This window comes from Halichoerus grypus, chromosome 15 (assembly GCF_964656455.1).
Source record: "Halichoerus grypus chromosome 15, mHalGry1.hap1.1, whole genome shotgun sequence".
Taxonomy (NCBI): domain Eukaryota; kingdom Metazoa; phylum Chordata; class Mammalia; order Carnivora; family Phocidae; genus Halichoerus; species Halichoerus grypus.
In genome coordinates, this window is record NC_135726.1 from 2031667 (window position 1) to 2056874 (window position 25208).

The 25208-nt window shown below is 49.6% G+C and overlaps 1 protein-coding gene across 9 annotated transcripts in view; it reads left to right on the forward strand.

Moving 5' to 3' along the window:
• Positions 1–25208, forward strand: part of ZCCHC14 (zinc finger CCHC-type containing 14) — a 56923-nt gene that overhangs the window by 2845 nt on the left and 28870 nt on the right. For 8 of the 9 annotated variants that reach the window (XR_013444355.1, XM_078063452.1, XM_036100929.2 and 5 more), the window contains exon 2: positions 19652–19775. Coding sequence is in view for 7 of the 9 variants with exons in the window: in XM_078063452.1 (XP_077919578.1) it covers positions 19652–19775 (124 nt within the window). In the remaining 2 variants the exon portion in view is untranslated. Of the gene's footprint in view, positions 1–16352; positions 16537–19651; positions 19776–25208 lie in introns of those variants that run through there. The other variant, XM_036100934.2, reaches the window with a different exon arrangement.

Consider the following 25208-nt stretch of genomic DNA (forward strand, 5'->3'; position numbering starts at 1 on the left):
AGTGTGAATGACGGGGGCGCCTGGGTGGCTCAGTCGTTAAGCGTCTGCCTTCGGCTCAGGTCATGATCCCAGGGTCCTGGGATCGAGCCCCGCATCGGGCTCCCTGCTCCACGGGAAGCCTGCTTCTCCCTCTCCCATTCCCTCTGCTTGTGTTCCCTCTCTTGCTGTGTCTCTGTCAAATAAATAAATAAAATCTTTAAAAAAAAAAAAAAAAAAAAGAGTGTGAATGACGTAAAATAGACACTTTCACGTCCGAGAGGGAAAGCAGTCGGTGCGGCAAAGCTGATGGTAGATTGCGGTCGCGTTGCCGCGCTCAGGAGCGCACAGGTGCCGTAGGTACGCTGCTCCTCGGGGTCCCGTGTGAGCTAGTGATAAAAGTTGCCTGGGACTCTTCACTCTCTTCCTAGTTAAGTAAAAAGCTGTAGTTTTGGAAAAAGTTTAACTTTATCCTTTGCGGTCTTTTTTTAATGTAAATGATAATGTGTTATAGGTATATGCTTTTTTAAAGTTTTTGAGATTTAATTTTTAAAAATCGTAAAATTCACCCTTTCAAAGCGTACACTTAAGTAGTTTTTAACATACTGACGGAGTTGTGTAACCATTACCACTGTCTCCTTCCAGAACATTTTCATCACCCCCCAAAGAAACCCCATGCCTGTTTGCGGTCCCTCCCCATTCCCTCTTCCCAGCCCCTGACAGCCAGTCGTCTGTGTTGTGCATTTGCTTGTCCTGGACATTTCATGGAAGCGGAATCGTACAGTGTGTGGCCTTCCGTGTCTGGCCTCCCTCACTCAGCGTCATGTTCTCACAGTTTATTCCTGTGGTAGTATGTGGCAGTGCTTCTCTGCTTTTTTAGGGTTGAATGATATTCACTGTGTGGATAGACCCTGTTTTGTTTATCTCCTCGTCTGTGGATGAACACTTGGGTTGTTGCATGTGCTTATTTTTAGACTTTTTTTTCCTCGTGGTTAACAGGCTCTTGTTTTAATCCCTTACACTTAACACTTAACCAGTCGTCTTTGGAGCACCGTCCACGTGTGGCTGTCTGAGGGACCTCCCGGTGGTGATGAGAGCCCGCCTGGGGGATGCGGGGTGCTGTGCGCGGGGCCGCTCTCCAGAGCCGTGGCTGAAGGTGGCAGAGAACGCGCTGCTCTGACGGTCGTGGCCGGGCGCTGTGGGCTCCGTGTCGTGGTTGGGAGCCGGGTGGCAGTGTCAGCTCTGGCTGGGCAGGGTAGCAGGAAGCTGCCCCCACCCTGGCATTTCAGAATCCTCATGACGAGGATCACAACCGAACAACTTCATGAGGTTGACTTCTGTGGGTGCTGCTGAGCCTTTTTAAGGGGCTGGCTGCGGGAGCGCAGCGGCGGCGTCACCGTGAGCGCTCTAGGGTAAGCACCGTGGGGGCGGGGGGGGGCAGATTTTGTGAGTAAGCTGCTAACAAGGGCTTGCCCAGGGCAGGCGACAGCTGGCTCTGTCGCATTGCTTCCTGCGAGCTGCTGAAAATCATTGCGGTTCAAAGGTGGAAGCTTGGTAGTTTGTGCGCTGGTTGTCACATGAGGGTTGAATGGCCCCTTCTGGTCTCTCCTTTCCTGGGAAACTCTGCCCGGTGCCACTGAGAGTGATGCTGCTGAGAGTGATGCGGCACCCCACGGGAAGGGACTTTGTCGGGGCCGCTGTCCTTAGCGCTAATGGTTGCGGGAGGAGCCGTGACCTCAAGGCACAGCGGTGGCTCCCCCTTCGGCACTGGGGCCCCGGGCAGCTGAGGATGGCCCGGCCCAGGGACTCAGGCCTGCGGTCTGAGCTCAGTCTGGCTGCCTTTGCCTCCACTGCTTTGTTCATGATGCTGCAGGAGCTAAATGTCCTAACGCATTCTGGATTCCTCGTTTTGGGCCAGCTTTTATAGGCCCGCAGACTGCCCTCTTTTTATGGTGAGGTGCACGATCATTGAGACTGGGTGCTGGGATGCAGGTTTGCTTGGTGGTGGTGGTGCAGTCCCTTGCTGCTGCCGGCGCCCGGCTGGAGGGTGAGCCGCCCGCCCGGGTCCTGCCCTTCGCCCTCGTGTGGGCTGGTGCATGTGAGCTGTGTCCGACCCCACTGACGCCCCAGCTCCGGCTCTCGGTGGTGTTCTGGAGCGCAGCTGTGGAAAGCGCAGGTCTTCTGGAGCTTCTCCGGAGTGTGTGGCAGGGTTACTTAACACAAAACGTAATTACAGACAAACATCCGCGTTCGCCGTGTTTCTGCAGTGTTCGATGTTCACCAGGTAGCTTCACTTTACCCATTTTCCCCCTCAGCGCTGCATACTTCATTTACCTTCCTTTGGGACTGAGGACATTTGGGATTGATACATTTTTCCCCCCACAAATCAACATAGGCGTCTTACGACCTCAGCGGCAAGCTAGCAAAAGGGACAGTTTTGTTTGTTCAGTTGGTGGCTGCCCTCCCCGAGACTGCTAGTAACAAAAAATTTCTGTTATATTTAGGGAAAAATAGTTTCTATATAAGTGTGCTTTTTTTTTTCTGCCTTAGATAGATTATATTTCAGAAAGAAAGATCCTTTGGTTGTTTCTTTCTTTTTAATTTTAATTTTAATTTTTTTGAGGAACCACCATATCGGACACCAGTTCTCTTTTGAGAACAGTTGCCACAAGCTCTCCAGTGAGTCTACAGATCACTGAGGGATTCTGATTTTGGACTCTAGCCCTGACGTGTGCAGGGCAGAGATGAGTGTCCGCGAGGTGGCTCGTCCCCAGGCTCCACAGAGGTTTTGTGTGTGGAGAGACCTAACGTGTTATAGAGCTGCTTCCTGTCACGGTGAAAGCCATAATCAAGAACTTCATAAAATAGGTTAATTCTTTTTCCTTTTTTTGTTAGTACAGCCAGAATTTATTCAGTCACTCTTACACTGAATGGATGGGCATAAAATAGGTTCATTCTTAAGCAGTTTGTTTTGTTCTGAGTTACAAGGCCTGAGGTATTTTAGAGTGAAGACAAAGGCAAGACTGAATATGTTTCCCATAATTGATACTCTAGTAGCTACTTGTAATCTGTGATCAGGGCGTAATGAAGTGGGCCTGGACTCGCTGTGTGGTCCCCAAGGACTGGCGTAGACTTGTGGTCCTGTCTCTAAAGCAGCAAGGGGCACTCTGGACTTGAGGATGCTTTTCACTGAGTCTTGTCTCTAAGTAGTGTTTGGGATTTTAGGTGGGTGTTTCTCAGGTCCATAGAAAAATCACGAGCCCCTGGAAGGTCTTGTGTGTGCCTTTCAACGTTGGCGAGTTTCTCTGTGGACTAGAAACCTGGAAGTGGGGTTGATGGTGGACCAGAGGGTGTGTGCCTCTGGGATGATTTTAGATACTGTGGTGGCCCTCCTCTGCGCCCCCACATCAGTGCATGTGAGTGCCTGTTTGTTCGCCTCCGAGTGGTGTGCGGGCTCGCCGTGTCCCCGCCGGTGGCTGCCCCTGGCTGGCGGGAGGCGCCTCTCAGGGTGCTGCAGTCCCCTGGTGAGTGAGCTTGAGCATTTCTTCAAGCGAGCTTTTTATTTTTGGCAAGCTCTCCATATCCTATGCCCATTTCTTTTGAGTTGTTGGTCTTTTCTTTATTAGGAGCTCTTTAAGTTTCAAGGAAATTGTCCTTTTGTCTTTAGTAGAAATGGCAAGAATTTGTTTTCCTGGGGTTTTTCCTGCCTGTTGACTTTACCATGCAGGTCCTTCTTAGTGTCCTTTTCATCAATCTTGTATGGCTTCTGGGTTTTGTGTCATAATTAGAAATGTATTATACCTCATGCATTGCACAAATTGTGATGTGCGTGATAGACTATGGTCAGGCGCGCGTTACGCAATGTACGTTGTGAAAGCGTTCCCTGTGGCGTCCTCTGGTACAGATGTTTCACAGATCCATCTGGAATTTATTTGGTGTAAGGTATGGAGCTAGTTTTATCTTTCCCGAATGCGAACCTGGTTGCTCCTGTGCCATTTGTTGAATAATCCATCTTTTCCCATTGCTCGCATGCTGCCCTCCACTTGGAGATGTGGGTTTCCTTCTAGACGGTGTGTACTGGGTTTCACTGATGTCTTTATCTGGATGGCCTCTGATTTGCCTGGTTCCTTGCATGCTTTTCAGTCCTTATCTTTCTTATCTCTCATTGGTGCTGTGGGCTCCCCACACAGTGGAATACCCAGGGGAGGGTGTGGTTGTGGAGGTGCCTCCCCCAGATGCTGGCTTTCAGGAGCCTGGGCGTGGCCTTAGTGTCCCGAGAGTCTCCGCCCCCATTCATTCCTGGCACTGCTGATTTTCCTCTCACTTCTCAGTGTTCTCAGTTTCTCTCAGCTCTCCTGCCCTTTACATGATGGTGTTCTCACTGATGAATCCAAAACCTGCATGCCCACCTAGATCCGGGCTCCAGCTGGAGGTTCCAGGTAGCTCAGTATGTCCAGAGGCACTCTGCTTGACTGCTCTCCCCCTGTCCCCCAGCCAGAAGCCCATGCCTCTCCTATGGTTGCCTTCTCTCCTGGGCCCCCAGTCAGTTAACAGGCCCTCAGCAGCTTTGCAGGTTTCTTCTCTGCTGACACCAGCACAGCCCCTGTCTGTCCCTCTCTGTCTCTCTGTCTCTCTTTCTCCCCACACACTTGACGTGAGGGCTCCACATACAGCACACTTCCGTGCAGGTGGACTTAGATTTGGGGCCGTTTGCCAGAGAGCCAGGACGCAGATTAAAATGGTGTTCAGGGAACAAGCACACCCCCAGCCTCGTGTAACTTCATTCCTTCCCCTGAGTCCAGAACGCATGCTGGCATGCAAGTGAGTGATCACCTCCTTTTAGAATTGAGCTGATGTCATTGTTTAAAGTCTACAAGAAATAACTTGTAGCTGCTCTGTTTGGTTTTTTAATTAAATTATCCAGAAACTGTAGTACCTTAATTCTTCTTAGAAATAGCAGTGACATGTCCAACTTCTCATCTTGACCAAGGTCTAGTCTGCTATGACAGCCAGTCCCCTGGCCTAAGTCTAGTATACTGTGACAACGTGTCCCCCTTGGCCTGTGTCAGGAGGATGAAAACCCATTCTCCTGGCCTGGTTCTAATCTACTGTGACAACCTGTTCCCCTGGTCTGGGTCTAGTCTACTATGAAAAGCCGTCCCCTCGGCCTGGTTCTAATCTACTGTGACAACCTGTTCCCCTGTTTGGGGTCTAGTCTGTTATGACAGCCTGTCCCCGGCCTGGGTCTAGTCTACTGTGGCAGCCCATCCCCCCTGGTCTGGGTCTAGTCTACTGTGGCAGCCCATCCCCCTGACCCCACTCTTAGCCTCTTAACAACAGGTCTCATGGTGTCCCTGGAATGGTCTTTGTAAGATGCCTGTAGGATTGTTACCCTCCAACATGCGGGTCTTAGCAGGGCATGCTGTGGCCTTTGTGATCTGTCCTCTGCTTGTCTATACTCACCTCTGTCTATACTTGAGGTTCCTTATATTTACTGCAATTCCTCTTTCCCCTGAGCCTTTATAGATACCGTTCTCTCAGATGGGACACCTGGTACCTGGGGCTCCCCAACCCCCAGTTCTTGGCTCACACTTACAAGCCTTCTGTGGCCTTCTTCTGTCCTAGACCTTATCATACTCTACTGAAGTGGGTTTCATTACATTTTCATCACCAGACTTGACTTATTGGAGGGCAGAGATTGTCTCTTTCAGTCCAGAGCCTCATGGTCCCTGCCACCCAGCAGGGGCTGTGTCCTGAGCATCTGTGAAAGCCAAGTGGGAGGGAGGTGTTGGATGTTTATGAAAGGCCACTCTAGTGAGAACATTTTTTCCTTCATGCTTTGCTTTTCTGTGGTCCTGTCAGTAACACCTGTTACCAAATCACACTCTTCCTTAATGGCTTTTGTGGCTGTTTCTCTTATGCATTACGTAGCTGTGGATTCTAGGGAATTTTTAACATCAGTATTTTACTTTATTAATTTTCAAAAGCTGGTATGCAAAAGCTTCCTGTGGGAGCAACTCTCTGTGGTTGATAGTTCAAATGGTATTACCCCATGGCAGAGTGGAGTGTACGGACCGTCCACTGGGCGCTGGAGGGGCGTGAGCTCTCTGGTGCTCTGTGGCCCTGCCTCCCGTGACTTTGCTGTCGGGGTGGTGCTGGCGGCCCTAGCGGTAAGGCTCTTGTGCTTGTGGTCCTCACATGCTTATGGGAGTATAGATCACGGTACGCCTTGGTGTTAGAGTTTCCTACAGAATGGCAGTAAACCAAACGAGGATTCATCATGCCAATTAAAGTGTGGTTTATATTCTTCTAGACCTTCAACAGGGACATCAGATTAATTAGAAGGGAGCATTACAGAGTCATGTCCTAATTATTTGTGACTTTTATGTTAACACTTCAGTAGAATTACTAGAAAGAAATTATATCCTCAGGTTTCTTACTGAGTCACAGTGAATCTAATTAAAACATGTATATGTAGAAACGACTTCTGGAAATATAGTCTAGACTAGAAAAAGTAACTTTGTGGAAGGAGGAGAATTAATTTATGGGGAAGAGGATCCCTTCTCCCATCTCTTTTGGGCATTTCAACAAAATAAAAAATCTTGGGACTAATGCTACCAACCTAGCCCTAATACCATGAATAAAATCAGTGAGACATTTCGAAAGTCCCAGGTCCAGGGGTTGTGTGGCGGCGCTGCGTGGTGTGCGTGCTGGGCCTGGACGCCGTTCGTCCTGTGCTGCGATCGGCGCCTGCTCGCTTTCCTCCTGACCGCGGCTTCCGGGCCCGTGAGTTTTCTCGTGTGGGCGCTTTTGCGAGGTGTGGGACTTCTGAGAACACTTGCTGTGCAGTGGTTTTCTGTATTTTAAAAATGACGTATGAAGCTCGTGAGCTGGTGTCCTATTAATATTTGTATTGAGGAGGCTAATTGACCAATCAAGGTGATTTTTTTCTTCCAGAATTACCAATAAAGAGAGGAAGGAGAGGACAGGCCGTGAGAGGGAATGATGCCAGTGCTAACAGTTCCATTTGCTGTGCTCCAGCGCTGCTCTGCGAGCTTCCCATGTATTTATTTAGTCCTCAGAACAGCTCCATAGTTCCCGTCTGTCTTTGTGCCCGTTTTAGCTGTGAGAATTAAGTGTAAGTAATTTGCCAAAGGTGACATTAGTAAGTGGCTATTTTTATTATGTGAAGCCAAAAGTATATTTAACGATGTTTTCACTTCATCATTAAAAGTTAGAGGGAAAAGCGAAGATCGTGACTGAGAACAGGGGCCTCTGGGGCTCGCGGGTGCTGGAGCGTGGCTGCCCTGGTGGCCCGCGAGCCCCTGTGCTGTGGTACGTGTGGACTACACGGTGTTGTCATTGTCATGAGAGCACGATGGCTGCCTGCGGTGTTCATTCCCATAGCCCCTCACATATGTGCGCTTCAAGAAATGCGCACGTTTATGTGTATCGTTTCCAGGTGGTTCTCAGTCTTTTGAGTTTCGGTAAATGTGTGACGCTCTGTAACCAAGCCCCTGTGGAGATCTAGAACGTTCCTGTTACTGCTTTTTCCTGGTCAGCTCAGGCCTCCCCCCTCCTCCCACCTTTAACTATGTTTTCTTCTGGGTTTTGTTTTTTGTTTTTTTTCAGTATTGATTAGCGTCCTAGAACTTCATTCAAGTGGAATCATAGAATCGCATTTTAGCCCCTGGCTCTCGGCGTGCCACGTTGCATTCTTTTCACTGGTTGGTCTAGGGATCACGAACCTAGATTAGCTTTCCACAGCCCACCTCAGCCCACCTCGATGGGGTGAGTGCTGCCCGGCTTGTCGTGAAGTGTAAGACTCTTGCACTTGTACTGCGACCATTTATCTTCTCTGTCCTTCATGCTGTGGTCACCATACCTATTATTTCCACATGTGCTGGACACCCCAGTGATACCAGAGTACTTTTTGCTTTAATACGAATGTATTTTTTTTTTAATTAAGAAGAAAATATAGTCTTATATTTACCCACATATTTGGTATTCTCAGTGCTTTCCATTCCTCACCGAAGAGCCAGTTTGTTACTATGTCCCTTTAGTCAGGAAAACTTTCCTTAAGCATTTTTTGGAGTCTGGGTCTGTGGGTTAGAAATTCCCTTAGTTTTCTTTCATCCAGGAATGTTTGACTTCTACCTGTGTTGTGACAGGGCATTTACACTGGACGTAGGAGCCTTTGTTGACAGCCTTCCTCCAGCATGGAAGGGAGGGGAGGCCGTGGTCCTCCAGTGGCCGCAGCCCATGGTCCTGGCCCGGCGGCCCGCGCTGGCTCCTCCCACCGCCCCGGTGCGCGCCCTCGCCATTGGTGTGGGGCCGCCTGGCTTTGACGCGCCCAGTGCTGTTTGCTTGAATCTGTCTTGTTTGGTGTTCTCTGAACTTATTGGATCTGTAAGTTTATGTCTTTTACTAAATTTGAGAAATTTTCACTCATAATTTTCCATAGTTTTTCCTGTCTCGATGTTTCCTTTTGGGACTCCCCTGTAGGGATGTTAAGGCTTCTGAAATTATTCCACAGGTCCCAGAAGCTTTTTCTTTTCTTATCCAGTTTTTTTCTTCTCTCTTTTTTTTTGGACTGGACACTTTCAGTTGATCTTTCTTGAAATTCTGCAGGTCTTCTATTAATTCCAAACTGCTGTTAAGCTCATCCAGTGGATTTTTTAGTTCAGAAATAGCATTTGTTTCATTTTAGAATTTCTATTTAAATTCTTTTTTATGATTTTAAGGGTTTATTTATTTTTTTTAGAGCAGTTCTAAGTTCACAGATAAATTGAATGTCATAATCATCCAAAGTCTGTGGTTTACGTCAGGGTTCACTCTTGGTGTTGCACAGGTTATGGGTTCGGACAAATGTATAATAACGGGTGTCTACCACCGTGGTACCTCCTATTTTCCCTGTCTTACAGTCCTCTGGGCTCTCTGCCTTTTCACCAGCCCCCTTCAGCCCCTGACCTTTCACCATCTCCATAGTTTTGCCTTTTTCAGAGTGTCATCCGGGTGGGGTCACACTGGATGTAGACTTTTCAGGTACGCATTTCATTTTCCTCCATGCCTTTTCATGACTTGACAGCTCCTTTTTTATTGCTGAATAATATTCCTTTGTGTGGACGGACACACATATCCATGTGTTCATTTATGTATTCCCCTACTGTGGGACATCTTGATTGCTTCTTGAATTTTCATATTTTAAGAATTTCCATTTCTCTCCTGAGATGTTCCTTTGGTTCTTACATCACAAATGTTTGCTTTTCTTTTGTTGAGCTTCGTTTTAACAGCCACTTCATGCTGCTTGCCTCTGATTCCAGCATATGACTCGTCTTGTGCTCGGCCCCCTGCTTCTCTGTATGGTCATGTTCTTGTTTCTTTACATGTCTAGTAATTATAGATTGCTTCTTGGATTTTGTGAACGAGACACTGTAGAAACCCTGGATTTTGTTTGGTCCTCCTGCAGAGTATCAGGTGGTTGTTTAGTTTGTTTGAGCAGGCAGTAAACTTGGCCTGACTCAAACTCCGGAACGGTCTTCCTCTGTTGAGCGGCAGTCGCAGTCTCCGGTGGTTTGGTGTTAGCCTGGCTTCTTGGGTCCTGCCCCACGTGTGCCTATTTCAAGGGCTCATGCAGAGGTGCAGGCAGAATTTATATGCAGAATTAGACATGTTCCCCATCTTTTTTTTTTTTTTTTAAGATTTGATTTATTTGAGAGAGAGCAAGAGTGCACATGGACGTACATGTAGGGGGAGGGGCAGAGGCAGAGGGAGAAGCAGGCTCCCCGTGGGGAGCCTGACACGGGGCTCGATCCCAGGACCCCGGGACCGTGACCTGAGCCGAAGGCAGACGCTTCACCGCCTGAGCCACCCGGGCGCCCCTAGACGTGTTTCCCTTCTAAGGCACTCTTCTGTCAGGGACTTCTCCCTCACTTTGCTGCCATTACATTTTACCAGAATTCTGATCTTGGCTCCTCAAATCAGCAGGACTGTGGAATTCAAGCTGAGCTTCCACTGCTGCTTTTCCTGATGTGCCTGCAGCGCATCAAACCCACCCAGTACAAGTCTCTTTTTCCGAGTGTAGACCTTCCTTTAGTTTCTGCCTGCTTTTGGTCATGTTCAGTTTCTTGTTTTTTTTATACTTTGTCCAGAGCTTATGGTTATCTGTAAGAAGGTTGGTCTGAATACTCAGCCATTTTTTTTTTTTTAAAGATTTTATTTATTTATTTGCCAGAGAGAGGGAGAGTACAAGCAGGGGGAGCGGCAGAAGGAGAAGCAGGCTCCTAGCTAAGCAAGGAGCCCTATGTGGGGCTCAGTCCCAGGACCCTGAGATCATGACCTGAGCCGAAGGCAGACGCTTAACCATCTGAGCCACCCAGGCGCCCCAATACTCAGCCATTATTGAAAGTAGAACCACCTGCTTTTTATAATCCACATGTTGTGGTAAATATGGGCCATGTGTTGTAGGAAGGATTAATTCTCTCTAAGCAAGTGTAGCTGTGAAGGAGGGTTTTATAGTAACTGTGACATTTGTCCTTACAAAGAATGAGGCTCAGTGTGGAGGAGAAATGAGCTGGCCTGGTGCCTTGAAACCAGAGGGTTGTTGGAGAATGTCATGGGGTGATTATTAGGCGTTCTGGTCCTGAGTAGGTAGGTGCTGAGGAGCTGGAAGTGAGCTGGTGGGACAAGTGTGGAGGGCGGTGCGGGCTTTGGTCTCCCTGCTGTTGTGGGGCTCCTGTGAGCAAGTACCATTTCCCTGCTGGATGCAGGGTGTGCCTGTATCTGCTGTGGGGGGTCAGTCTTGAATTTCTTGACCTCAGTGTCTTTTCTGTTCCGTCCAGTTGAGCCCTTTCTGGCCTGACCTTCCCTTCATGGCTGACCATAGGGGCCTGGTCTCTGACTCTCTGAGCAGCTTTGCCTTGTTCCTAATAGGTGTCCAGTCAAGACTCATTAAGTGGAACTTGTGGCTTCTATGGAAATAAAACCCAAGGGCATGTTTTACTGACACTTGGTGGACCTTTGATATGCTCTTGTTCTCATCCAGATGCTTCCTGGTCATTTCTAGCTTGTTTTAGTGCTTGTCCTTTCCCATCCTGGATGTCTAAATGCTCTGTGACTGAACTCCTGTCATGGCCAGTATCTCATGGGGGTCATAAAACAACCGTCTTAATGTGCTAACAGCTCTGAATGGTTCATCTCAGCAGTTGTATATTACATTGGGAACCAAAATGGTCATTATAGCAGTTTATTTATTAGTATTAGACACTGAGCCAGTTTCTCAAAGAAATCCCCAATATTTAAACTACTTGTGACCAAAATACGCATAACAGTACTGGGTGTATGTGCCCTTAACGTCAGAAGTCTTGAAGGTGGCGCGTGCGGATCGAAGCCCTGCCTTAGCGGGCCCAGTGCCGTGGGGGAGGGGCTGCGGCCTGTGCACCTGAAGCTCTGGCTACTCTCCACCATTTTCCATAGCACACTGGTCACGTGATTTAAGCATTTCTGGAAGGGAAAGGAAAGAGCTTCCTGGAGGCATTGTTCTGTATTCACATGCAGTGTTGCCCTCGAGTTTACTGAGACTGGGTTGTTCCCATATGGCTGTGCCTTTTTAAATTCCGGTCACTTGTCGCTCCTTCCTGCTAACGTTGTACCTTCCTCTAGCAACCATTGGTTTCTTTTACTCCCCTGCCCTCACCTGAAATTTGCGCCTGTTCTCTGGAGAACACACCAAGCCTGTTGGCACTGTGTTTAGAGTGACCGTCTGAGATGCTGGTCGTGTGGCTGTCCGAGGGACGAGCCTTCCTGCCACACCGCCTCCCCCTCTGACCTGGGTCATGGTGGCTGTTCGTGGAGCACCTGCTGTACGACCAGCCCCAGAGCCGCCCTCTGGGTTCTAGCTGCTCTGACCTGGGTCATGGTGGCTGTTCGTGGAGCACCTGCTGTACGACCAGCCCCAGAGCCGCCCTCTGGGTTCTAGCTGCTCTGACCTGGGTCATGGTGGCTGTTCGTGGAGCACCTGCTGTAGGACCAGCCCCAGAGCCGCCCTCTGGGTTCTAGCTGCTCTAATGCTGCACAGGCCAAGGTTGTTGGCTTCCGTAGGTTTGCGTCGCAGAAGTGTCGTCTTCAGCCACCTAGGGCCCTTGACTTTGAATCCATGCTGAGTCTGCGCTGCAGATCTCTGGGCAGGGATTCTGGGCACTTGCAGAGCTGTTTGTGACTGACCCCGCCCCCCAGGTTCTAGCTTAATTGGTCTGTTGGGGGTGCCCTGCGGTCTGAATTTGTAAGAGCTGCTCGGTGTGCACGCGGGTGTGCACGCCGAGGCCTGGGAACTCCTGGGAGAGGCTGCTCTGCTCTGAAGGCTGCTGGTGGAAGGACTTGGTTTTGTAGTCACTTTGCTGGAACTCTTCTAGCAAAGTACTTGGTACCTTTTGCCGAGATTTTGAGCAGCAATCTTTCTTTTTTAATGAGTACAGCTCTAGGGTAAGAAATTTTAAAAGGAATGTTTTTTCGTGGAGAACGGTTTCTGGTTAGCATTGGCTTTCACTTGGCCTAAGTCAGCAAATAGCTTTCGCTACTAAACTATCTATTTTCCTTTTCTGGTTTTGAGAGACACATAATTACTATTTTAGTAAAATGCTTACAAATCACTTTTCTTTTTGATTTTATGTATTTTTTTTCCCACTGAGTTAAAAGTGTTTAACAGATGATACTCTTTCCTGTATGGAGGTGGGTTGCTTGGAAAACAAACTGAAAATAAATGAGTCTGTTTGTCGACACTCTGGAGCTCGTGTCTGTGCTTGAGGGCCCCGGCCCCCGCTGCCCCTTGACATTCATAAGCTTCAGGCAGGAAGGCCTTCTGCCTCAGCGTTCCACACTTTCCGTTTCTGTGTCTGGAAGGCCCCTCCTTTGCTTGGCTGGCTCCTTCTCCAGTTTGGCCTCACCAAGCAGTCCCTGCACCCAGAGTCCATGCCCCGCCCCTTGGACTTGCCCTAGTTGTTGCCGTGTCTGCCCCCCACGTCTGGTCCTCTGGCAGTGTCTGCCCCACCTGTCTGGGCCACTCAGCACCTCGGGGTGAGCCATTGGTTTTATTTTATTTTATTTTTTTTAATTTAAAGATTTTTATTTATTTATTTAACAGAGAGAGAGAGCACAAGTAGGCAGAGCGGCAGGCAGAGGGAGAGGGAGAAGCAGGCTCTCTGCTGAGCAGGGAGCCCGATGTGGGGCTCGATCCCAGAACCTTGGGATCATGACCTGAGCCGAAGGCAGACGCTCAACGACTGAGCCACCCAGGTGCCTGGTGCCATTTGGTTTTAGAAGCTGCTTCTGTTTTCCTGTGTTGTGTTCCTGTCTTGTAGGAAGTTACTTACGCTGAGACTTAGTAGCTTCTAACTTTTATTTTAGTTCTAATAGTAACCGTTCTTTGCACAAGAATTGGAAAATAGAAAAATATTTTTAGAAAATCACCCAGGGCGCCTGGGTGGCTCAGTTGGTTAAGCAACTGCCTTCGGCCTAGGTCATGATCCCAGGGTGCTGGGATCGAGCCCCACATCGGGCTCCCTGCTCAGCGGGGAACTTGCTTCTCCCTCTCCCTCTGACTACAGCTCTGCCTACTTGTGCTCTCGCTCTCTCTCTCTCTCTGTGTCAAATAAATAAATAAAATCTTAAAAAAAAAAAAAAAGAAAAGAAAATCACCCGAAGATAATAAACGTTATTAGTATTGTGGTATATTTTCTTCTGTCTTCAGTGTCTGTGTGCATGCACCGGTGACACATTCTGCCTCGTTCCCAGGATCTGAGTGTGAGCATCCCCGTGCCTTTTGTTTTTTAAAATTATCTTTTAAAGGCTGCATAATATTTAATCATATGATTGTGAATTTACGTGTTTAGATTATTATTAATTTTATTGGGCATTTTTGTCGTTTGCAGATATATATATATTTTGCTCTTTTAAAGCTAAGTTGAACCTCCTTGTACACAAACCTATGACTGTATCACTGATTGTGTTCCTAGGATAGATTATTCCCAGACGGATTAGTAGACCCAGAACTCTTGTACTGGCGTAATAAAAGATTGCTACATACGCCTGGTTTTTGTGAGGACAGTTGACCCATTTTGCACTTGATCTTTGGGGCTGAGATTGCTCCCGTTGTAACAGTAGGAATGTTGACTCTTAAGAATGTTTTGTCGAACTGTACTTCACGTGATAAATGATCTTTCTAGCTGCTCTGTGCTGTTTTTAGACTAGGTGATCACTGGTCTTGGTGGAGTCCGTGTTTCAGTGGCTTGTCTGTTGAGAGAAGGTAGCCCCCAGCTCCCGGTGAGGGGCCACGGAGAGTGGTGGTGTGTGGAGCTCTTCCCAGGCGGGCGTGGCCACAGACGAATCAGCCTCGTGGAAGCAGTTCTCTGCCAGGACATCAGAGGTGTGTGTCTCTTCCAGGTGTCCTCACGGAGCTGGTGTCCCCCGGGGCACTTCTGCCTCTCCCACCGTGTCCCAGCCAGACTGGTGGCCTCAGGAACAAGAGCAGCCGACGTTCTGTTGAATATTGACTGTTTGCCCAGCACTCTACTTTAGGTGCATTATTTATATGAGGTGGGCACCGTTATCCCCACTTTGCACTGGGGTGACTGGACCTGAGCGACGTGGATCCTGGCTGCCTGTCACAGCCAGCAGGGGCTGCTGGAACAAGTGCTGTGGCCTCTGTAAAGGGGCTCTGCTCTCCCTGGATTTGACCCGCACCAACCAACTCGTGAAGCTTGATAGCTGCAGGACTGCCCCCTACTGGTCGGGTGACCCGGGCGGGGGGGTACTCCTGCTGTTCCAAGTGGAGAGAGTTACGAGGGTTGAGTAGGTTGGCGTGGTTACGAGCAGATTGCATCCATGATAAGAAACGTATAAAGTGTGCTCATAATTCTAGTCGCTCTCATTTTTTTATTCTGCATGGCCTCTTCCCGTATGTTCACATCTCGGGCATTCCATGTGCACCATGTGCACAGCAGTTTTGAGTTGATCTGCTGTCTTAACCGCCTCTTGGTGGCACAGCCTGGCTCGCCATCTCGTTCCCAGCCCTGCGCACAGCCGTCGTCTTATTTACAGCCCTCGGGAACAGCACTTCATTGTTACCGTGTGCATCACTGCAGGGGAGAAACCTCACAGAGATGCCGTGTTGAATGTGTCTGGGTGTATCTGAGGGTAGAATCTGGAACTGCTAACTTCATGGTAGGGGAAAGGCTGGCCATCGTCTTTTTGTAGGAGTTCCCCTAAGAGATTCTTCGGGGGGCCTCACCATGGAGAACCATCACCTTGGGAATAAATACACGGGGCCCTCCTGTTGCCTGCAGCACCTTCGGTTTCTTACCTGGATTACTGAAGATCTGTTTATATTACGGCACAGCTGGGACACTGAGACTTTGCTTTTCCAGCATATTCACTGTTGCTTTGCCAGATTTTTCTTAAAAACTCCCCACCGTCACTCAGACGTTGAATGTTTGCACACGTGCTGCACGCCTTGCCCTCTGCCTGCCTCTGTCGCATCCAGTGACTTAGAAAGATCTTTAATGAAATCGGTTTTTAAAAATGAAACCTCTCTGCTAACAGTTGTGGTTCTGGTCCCTGAGTATTAAAGTGGGTTTTCAGCACAAAGCCTCAGGCAGCCTGTTCTTCTGGTCTCTCTGGTCAGAGGCCAGCACTGAGGGAACCTCTGAGGAAAGCATCTATCTGAGGGAGCGGACGGACGGGCAGGAGCCTCGCTGCCGGCCCCCCTCGCATCTGCAGGCTGATGTGCTACGCCTCGGCGTCTTTGTCCCTTGCCCTTGGAAGGGGCCTCGGAGCTCGTCTGACCTCATGTTCTGTGCAGAGCTGGGGTTCCGTTTCGCATCCCGCCTGCGGGGAGGTGGCTTGGCCTTTGGACGTTCTGACCGCGGTGAGCTGCTTCATCTTGAAATAGTCTTGCAGCGCCTGAGAGGAGTGCAGAGCCGTGGGCCCTACCTGACCTTCTCCGTCAGAACCCGCACTTCAGACACTGGAAGCGTTGTGCACGTGGAAGTTTGGAGACCGAGGCGTGCCAGTGAGAGGGCTAGCGCTCAGAGCTGGGGCGTCAGCTGCTTGCGTCCCAGGCTGGCACTGGCCCGTTACCGTCTCCCGCGTGTGCCGCCCCTGTCGGACCACGTCACTTTCCCGAGGCAGCCCAGACTGGAGTGAGTGCCCCATGCCTAGGAACGTGCTCCAGAGTCCGATGTCGTTCACGCTCACGGCTCGGTCGGCCCTGTGTCCGACCCGGTGAAGTGCTGTGCTGGTCGTGTAGTGTGTCACTGAGAACGCAGACATTTTACTGGGAAGTAGAGGTGCCGTTTTTGTCCGGTTAATCCTGATTTCACTAAAACTCGGTGAAATGGTCAGATTTTTCAGACACCCATTAGGTGCCTGTGTCATATAAGGTGCTGTTCGAAGTCCAGAGGGTACAGCCGCGAACAAGACAGACAAAAAGTCCCTACTTCATCGAGCTTTGAGAGGGCCTAAGAAGGTCACACGAGCATAGACCTGACGTGTGAGGGGTCCGTGCAGGTGCGTACGGGGTCTGGGGGGCCCTTCAGGCAGATCCTGGCTGCCAGGCCCACCCTGGTGGGGCCACAGTGGGTTGAGTGGAGGGGAGAAGTGAGAGGTGACAGGTCCCCTGTAGGTTGTGGCAGAGGCTGTCTGGAGGTGGGACGGTGATCAGCTGGTCCCGGGGGCACAGGGAGTGTCCATTGAGTGAGAAAGCGAGGTGCTCACGGGACAGAGGACTCGGAACTTCATGGAAGTGGCTGAGTCGGGCTGGTTGTTGGAGAGCATCTTCTTGTTGCCCTTCCAGCCGTAGCAGGAGGCGACATTTGGAACTGCTCAAGTCTTTATTCTCGTGTCCATCAGGCTCATGACTGGAGTGCCGCTTGTGAGCGTGAGTCAGAGAGCATCTGAGTTGAACTGCGGAGGTCACATGGGGCAAATTAACTTAACCAAAAATAACCCCAAACACAGCATTTCTGGGAAATGCAGGGGAAGAGAGCTTTCAATGTAAACAAAGGAGCAAAATCAAGATAAAGGCTTGGTTGGAAAAAGTGAGCATCTGGAAAACTAGGAAGAGACGCTCTGGTAAAACACAGTGAGGCAAACAAATACTTCTTCTCTGCTGGTTATAATTTTAACGAGTTTTGTTTTGCACGTTTGTGTTGTCGGCATGGTGTGTGCTTCCATAGTGTGACTCCTAGGCTTTCCCCTTCTCCTGGGAACCGTGGCGCACGGACCTACACCCTTACCTTTCCTGTGAACCCGCGGAAGGAGCTTCCTGTCCCCCTGGGTGACACCTGGTCCTCACAGGGGCTGACCAGACAACAGGGCTCCTGTGCTTTGCACTCTGGCTGAGGTGCCCAGTGCACAGGACAAAAGAACACCATGACCAGTGTCCAGGCCCCACTCCGGAAATTCTGATTGGGTGGGGGTGGGAGGCACACGTTCTTGCTGGGCCTCGGGGGTTCCCCATGCCTCCAGGTTGAGAACCACCGTCCAGTGCAGTTGTCTGTACCTCCCAGGCTGTGCTCGAGGCAGGCGTCCTGGCTGGGCTGTGTTCTCCCCCTGCCCCTGTTTCAGCCCTTCCAGAGGCAGAGTCCGGAGGCTGGTTTTCTGTTTGTGGCTGTTCAGGATGCTTTTGGGTGGGCATCAGTGTGTGCGCGTCTGTGTGTGCGGGTTCGTCACTAGCAGGGTTGGCACTTCTGCGGTTGGTTGTCCGGACAGCTCGGCCTCACCCTTCTGCAGTTGAGGACTTAGACATACTTCCCAAGGGAGCCCAGAGGACATGGGGGCTCGTGTGAGCCAGGCCAGATCCGATGGCATCTGCTGTGGTTAGGTTTATTACAGGAGTTAAAAATGTTAACCTCCTGAGTTGTTTCCCAAAGTAATATTTACTGTTTGGAACTAAAAATCTTGGTCTTTCATTAATTACTTGTAAGTGTTGCTTCTGTTATTTAATAGGAAAGAAGTTCATTCCTGCAATACTCTGACCATTGGATGAAACTTTGCTGAATCTGAGGGAAATAATCCATTTTAGTTAAATGACAAATATAAGTAATTTAAATTTTAACTGTCTTGATAATATCTTGGTAATGTTATCCAAAAAATTGACTTTTTAGAGGAGTCTTGGGTGGTTAGGATTCATTTCCTTGGGCTCTGTGAACTCCAGATTTCACGGGACTGTGCTGGGTTGCTTTTCTCGTGTGGCGTAGGACCTGTTGGTCCTGTGCTGGGTGCACGCGGGGAGGCCTCCCTGCGGTGGCTTTGACGCGGGTGGGTGGGAGGAGAGGGGGCTTGCTGGGTACCTGGCGTGCGCGGTCTGCCCGGAAGATACCGGCTGTCGCCGTGCTGCAGGCCTGGTGGCATCTCTGGCCTCTCCTGCCGGCTCTCTCCCTCTGCCTTCATGGCCCTCTGCCTGCTCCGGGCTCACGGGCTCGTCCGATGGGCCGCCGCCTGCCTTCCAGCTAGTGAAGCCGGCTGATGAAAACCAAGGGCCGGCGAGGCGTGCGTCTCACGCGACTCCACATCAGGATGGAGACCAGCAGTCACGTTCCTTTTCTCCCCCAAACCTTGCCCCTTCCTTGTGTGTGTAGCATAGTGTTTCTCACCCTTTAAAACTCACACCTGTCTTGATAAACTTTAAAATCTTTACTCGCCTTTGAAATTTTGATATATATTAAATTGTGACTCTGAGGAAGTCAAAGCATGGGTCACTTTCATTCTTCTCAAGCCTACAAGTACTCAATAAATTTTGCCTGTAAACTTTTTAGGTACTGATCCTTGTTAAGGGGGAAAAATGAAAGTTCTTGCCCCCAGCCCGGGGGCTCTCCTCTCTTCTGCGACGTCACTGCGGTTCGCCGTGTGCCGTCTCCTCGGCTCTCCTCCCGCCTCTGGCCGTGTGCTTGCACAGACACGCTGGCGGCGGGCGGAGAGCAGGAGGGCGGGAAGCCCGCGCGGACTGGGGGTGCCGAAGAGCTGCTGTCGCAGGGGCCGGGCCCCCGCCGACCTTCATCTGGTCGGGGCTGTATGCTCAGCTCTTTCGGAGGCTTTCCACTTTTCACTCTTACAGAAGCTGCTGCGGTGAGCGCCACCCCCTCCCCCCCACTTTTCTCACGTGAAACTTTGTGTGACGAATTCCTAGAAGTGGGATTGTGGTGTAACGTTAGGACGTGTACCCCACATAGATCCAGTTGTCGTCTCTTCTTGACTGTTCTTTTTGGAGCATTTGTGACTTCTTCAAGATTTATAGGACAGCGTCAGGTCCAGCTGTGTAATTAATTTTATAGGGAACTCTATGATTTGAACAAACAAAATACAAGGTTTGACCTCAGATGGGAGGTATGTGGCTCACGGAAGCTCAGCTGATGGAGCTCCTGTGCGGGCGCACGAAGCAGCGGCGCGGCCAAGCTCCCAGGTGCACGCACACTTCACCTGGCTGGTTTTAAATTTCAGGGGTGAGTTGGAGATGGGTGCAGGAAGTGCTTGTTGTTACAGTATTGTGTAAGTAGTGTTTTATATAACATTTTTATATGAAAATTGAAACTATAATAAATATCAGTGACTTTAGGATAACAATGAAAATCATTCCACATGGACCAGATGGAAGAAAATAAGGTGATTTATTTTGTCCTCCCAGGTGACTCCAAGAACCGAGGCCCCTGTCAGCAGCGTGAGTAATAGTTTGGAGAATGCACTACATACATCAGCACATTCCACGGAGGAGTCGCTACCCAAGAGGACTGTGGGGAAACACTCCAAAGGTGAGTCCGTCTGTGTGAGGGCTCCAGGGGAAAGAGGTGCACCAGGGTGTGGAAAGCAGATCTTTGTGATGCTATGTGGTTAAATACTTTGAGATCTTTCATTAGCCGTGGTCTTTTGTATGGTACGCCAATTTTCTAAATTGTACAAGTAATATACAAACGTATTTTGGCTGTAAAAGTCTCAAATGCTGATGTTCATTAAGGGGAAAAATGAAAGTTGTTGCACTCTCCTCCCTGCCCCATACCAAATAAGTCCTAAATTCTAGAGAAGGACTATCCTGTAGAACTTTCTGCGGAGATAATGGAATGTTCTCTCTCTGCACTAACTCGGGTGCCATCAGCCACATGTACCTTTTGAGCACTTGAAATGAGCCTCATGCAACCAAGGACCTGAAATTTTATTTTTATTTCCTTTCCATTGGAACCGCGATAGCTCTGCGTGGATAGGGGCCACCATATGGGACAGTGCCGCTCTGGAGATGGCAGAGGGCACATTTCAGACGAAGCTGAGTCTTCTTGGTTCTTGGGTCAGCTAGACAGTCCAAGTGTCGCACTTAACCATACAGTTGTAGTCTGAGTGGTGGCGTGGGGACTTCCCAGGAGGCAAGTGCAGGTGATGTGTGGGACTCGTGAGGGCCAGGATGGGCCCAACTTGGCCCTGTGATCAAGAGGCCCAGGGCACTCCAGGCTACCCACCCCCTCCCTCACTGGCCTTTGCTCTCCTTTTGTTCGTGTCTCGGGCACAGTGTACCTCACGGATGTTTCATAAATACTTCATTTTTAAAATAAAGCCCCATTCTGAGAATCCCAGAGCCAGCTGTCCCTGACTTAGGTCATAGGCTGGAAGTAGCCAAATCCTAACTGCTGCCCTGTGTTTATGTGCATAAACGTGTACTGGTACCAAAACCGTGAATCCTCGTAGGTCAGCTCCTGGATGGGGCCGTTGTTGAGAAGACGCAGCAGGGCTTCACCTCCCTGGATGGATAGTTGTCACTCAGGCATAGGGACTTTCCTACCCTGACACTGCTCTTGTCCTTTCTCCTTAGACATGTCGCCCTGGGAGAATTGCCTTCCAGTGAGGTGTTGTGTCCTTTGTCCCTCGACTGTCCAGCATGGGCCCTCTGCCCTGCACCCTCCTCATGTGGGGGGACGGCCTCCTCTTTCCCATAGTGCTTTTTCCTTGAGACATAATTATCAAGACCCCTCATTCCTATCTTTTAAATATAGTTGCAAGATACGTGACTGTTCTCTGTCCGTCCCTTGTCTGTGTGTGGTGGTGCTGAGAGCCCTGGGTGAGCTGGCTTTGGTATCAGGTGCAGCAAACGAAGCATAGTGAGCCAGGCGTTGTTAGTTGTCCACTGTGTTCTCCACTCAGTGGTTCTAAGTAAGAAGTTTCTTCTGCCCAGAATTTGGCAAGCAAGCGAAGTTGGTTTTCTTCGTCACGCTTCTCGTGACGCTCCGCTGGGCCTGGGCGGTTGCTCTTGGCAAAGCCTAAAGTCACTGCAAGTGTTATTACTATAGTGTTTTCTCGCTGTCTTTTCTGTATTCTACTTGTATTTTGATTTTTCTCTGCTTCCTTGGAAGTCCTCAGCGATAAAAGAAGTCAGAACTTCTGTTTGTTTTGTATGAAAGTTCAGGGGATAGCACGGAGGACAGCCAGAAACTGACTGCTCTCGTCAGATGGCGTTCAAGGTGGCGGTCGTCTTTCCCTGTGCTCTTCATTGTGAAGATTTTCAAGTACGGGAGTAGAGGGACTGGGGCAGCCGTTCCTGGCATCTGGCTTCAGTGGCAGGTACGGGCTGTGCCCTCCTCAGGACCGCCACGCGGCGCTGCCGGCCTCGCCTGGAGAGAGCTCAGAGCCCGCGCATCCCGGCTCGCCGTACTGACGCGTAGGGAAACATCCGTGACGTACAGGGTGAGGCTGAAATTACTTGTAGTGATGCTCTCGGTGAGAGCAGTTCTTTAGCTTTTTCTGGGCTGGAGGAGTTATTTTTTAGAATTGTCCTTGTGTGAGACTGAGAGTCTCAGCAAGCTTAATGACAGCACAGACCGCTTAGCTGTGGTCCTAAAACCTGGTCTCCAGACCGCTTTGCATTCTTAAAACTTAAGGATTCCAAAGAACTTTTGTTTCTGTAGGTTATACCTATAGATATTTATCATATTAGAAGTTAAAACTGGGATTTTTTTTTTTTTTCTGAATAAATGCTTTTTGTCGTGCACCACTGTGGTTTTTGTGTTTGTTGTGCAGCAGCTTTATGACACAGGGAAACGTCAAGGTCAAGCTCCAAAAGTCTTGTCCTGTTGGTGACACAGAGTTAGAGTAGGAATTCTGATAAGAAGCATGACCGTAAAACCCGGCTTCTGGAAGACCGGTAGTAGGCTGCCTTGCTCATGCAGCCCTGGGGATCAAAGGTGCGTTTGGAACTGAGGCGTTTGGATCATTTTAATTTGTCTGTTGGCTCTCTCAACATTTTATTAAGACTTTGAAACATACAATAAAGTTCAGAGAATTTTACAGTGAACACCTACCATCCAGATTCCATAATTTCATTTTATTTTACCTGCTTCTTCCCTTATCTATCTCTCCATCCATGAAGACATTGCATTTTTTGGTGTATTTCAGAGTAAGTTGTTCTGTTGACTTTTTTGCTATGTTTTTGTGCATTATTATTATTTTTTCAAAACTGGTTGTTTGCAACCTTCCTCAGCCAACAAGTCTCATTTGAAGCACAGAACAGAGTTGTCTGAGTGACGGTTTCTCATCCCCTAAAGAAGGAGTGACCTGGACACATAGGAGTCGAGCTGAGCATCCCACAGGGCTTCTTTCAGACGGCAGGGCTCAGCTCTGTTGGAGCCCCCGTCGAGGGCAGCTGCCGGGACCACGGCACACGTCTGTCACTTTTCAGGCCTTGCCTTGAATTCATAGCCACCCACTGGATGCAGAGCGCGAGAACCGTGCAGTCTGCCCAACGGTGTACTGAAGCCCGGCGTGCCGGCCCACGGGGTCAGCTGTTCAAAGTGCAGGAGGGTTTTTGGCCTCTTGATGTCCTGTTGATGGCAGAGAATCGGCCGTGGTGGAAGTACTTACACCTTGGAAGTGGGTACGGGCCGCAGAGGAGGGGCTGTCCCGCAGCGAGCCGTGACACGTTCTGCAGGAGCCCCGCCCCCCCAGCCTGTCCTGTCTGCTGTGGTTGTGTCTGCCCCGTGCACACGTGCCGTGCACCCGCAGCCCAGCTCTGGGAAGAGCAGGTGGTTCCCTGTGACCCGTGAGCCCCGGCACCCTGACTTCAGCACCCTCCTCTCTCCAGCTGTCATGAAAGGTCACGACAGGTCAGCTCTTCGCTTGGCATATCTGGTCTCCCCCCGCCCACCACCACCGCTCTGTCCTCTCTTGGTTTCTTTCCGTTTTTAAACTGTGGACCATCCTACATCCAGAAGCATTGGGGTGGCGTGCTCCGTTGGTCTCCTGGTAACACACGTCCCGGTTCTCCTCTTGCCTCTCTGTCTGCTCGTTCCCTGTGAAACCCCCGCTTCTGTCTGCCCCTTAGACGCTGGTGCTGTCTGGCCTCCTCTCTGGTATCCACTCACGCTCTGTTGGAGTATCTTCTGTTCACCTGTTGATGACTTTAAGATCTGAGCGTTCAGCTGAGACCCTTGCCGGGGACCCCGAATCACTGTGAATATTTCCATTGAGGGGGCCTGCTGGCGCCTCTGCTGTGTGCCCGGAATGGACCCATCACTCCCATTGCTGCCCCTAAAATGAGTTTCCAGTATACGCGATTGGTGCCGACCTTCCGGTGTTGGAGCCACACCTTCAGGCCCACCCCAGCTCCCTGCCCCACACGAGGGGGCTCAGCCTCACAGCCCTGGTGGGTGTGGCTCTGCGGGGCCATCACTGTGGCCGCCATCCTGGTTCAGGCCTCCATCCCCTCTGCCACCTGTGGGTTCTCCTGTCTGGTCCATCCCCAAGCAGGGACCCGCCCTGCAGCCGGACCACAGTGCCCCTACTCAGGAAGCTTGTCACGGGGCTTGCACTAGGTGCCCCCCTCAGTGTGTGTGTGCCCCTCATTGATGTCACAGGCCTGTGAAGTAGGGACCAGTCTTCCTTTTGTTCAGGGACTCAGTAACTACTCAAGGTCACTGAGCTGGAAAGTGTCACATTTCTAACGGAACCCATCTGACAGCAGACCCCACAGGCTTACCTTGACCTGCCTGGAGGAGGCCCACTGTGGGGTTTGTGGGATTTGTGGGCCGGCCTCATCTTGTCCTCTGCTCTGGTCTCTTGTCACTCCTCTGAGTTGCTGGCTCTAGCCATGAGCAAACTTCCTCAGACGCCCTGCTCTGTCCTGCCTGGGCCTTGATCACCACGTCCCTCTGCTCAGATGGGCTCTTCCCTTTGAAGTCCACCTCTCATGTCACTGCTGTGAACTTTGTAATTTTTGTGTCACTTATGGTTAGTGCTGTGCCTGGAACATACTAATGCTGAATAAAATGTTTGCCTTAATATTTAAATAAGTGAAAAATCCTTGGGCCCTTAGATTCAAGTGCCATATCCCTAACCATTCAAATAGAATATGTATGTGTTCATTTCCTACTTTTGCTACTTGAGAAGTACCTTTTATCAGCTTTATATTTTCTAGATCATGCCATGCACTACTCTTGTTTCTATTTATATTTCTAGAGACTTAACAAATCAAATTAATGCAAGGTAGCTAGATTAAAAAAATCAAAGAAAAACAAATTAGGGAATTCTTAAATATAACATGATATGTCCTAGAAAGATGTCAGAGAGGAGGAGGGTCAGGTTAATCAGTGAAGTAGTGAATGCTCAGATTTTAACAATAGCTGAAAAACTGCTTCTAAAAATGATCCCCACTAACATGGACAACCACACGGAAGGGAGAAAGTCTGTCGATACATGAGGAACATTATTATTCAGCTGAGACCTTTAAGAATATAGTTTTTCAATTTTTAGATGAAAACTAGATTTCAGTAATAAAAATTTAAGGAGGAAGCATATTTTTTTTTTTTAAAGATTTTATTTATTTATTAGAGAGAGTGCGCACAAGCAGGGGGAACGGCAGGCATAGGGAGAGGGAGAAGCAGGCTCCCTGAGGAGCAGGGAGCCCGATGCGGAACTCCATCCCAGGACCCTGGGATCATGACCTGAGCCGAAGGCAGACGCTTAACCAACTGAGCCATCCAGGTGCCCCTAAGCAGGAAGCATTTTAAATGTTATTCTGGTTCAGTTTCTTTATTTTAAGTAGGAAGACATTGAGTTCTTTTGTATAGGACTCGGGAGAAGGAGGTGTTTGTGCCGGGGGGGATGATCATGCATCTTTTCCCGCAGTCATAAATGATACACTTCTGACTTTGATGGCTTGTAGCATAGTTTTGGTAAGTTTTGAAGTGCTTTCCTATGTGGGGCACATA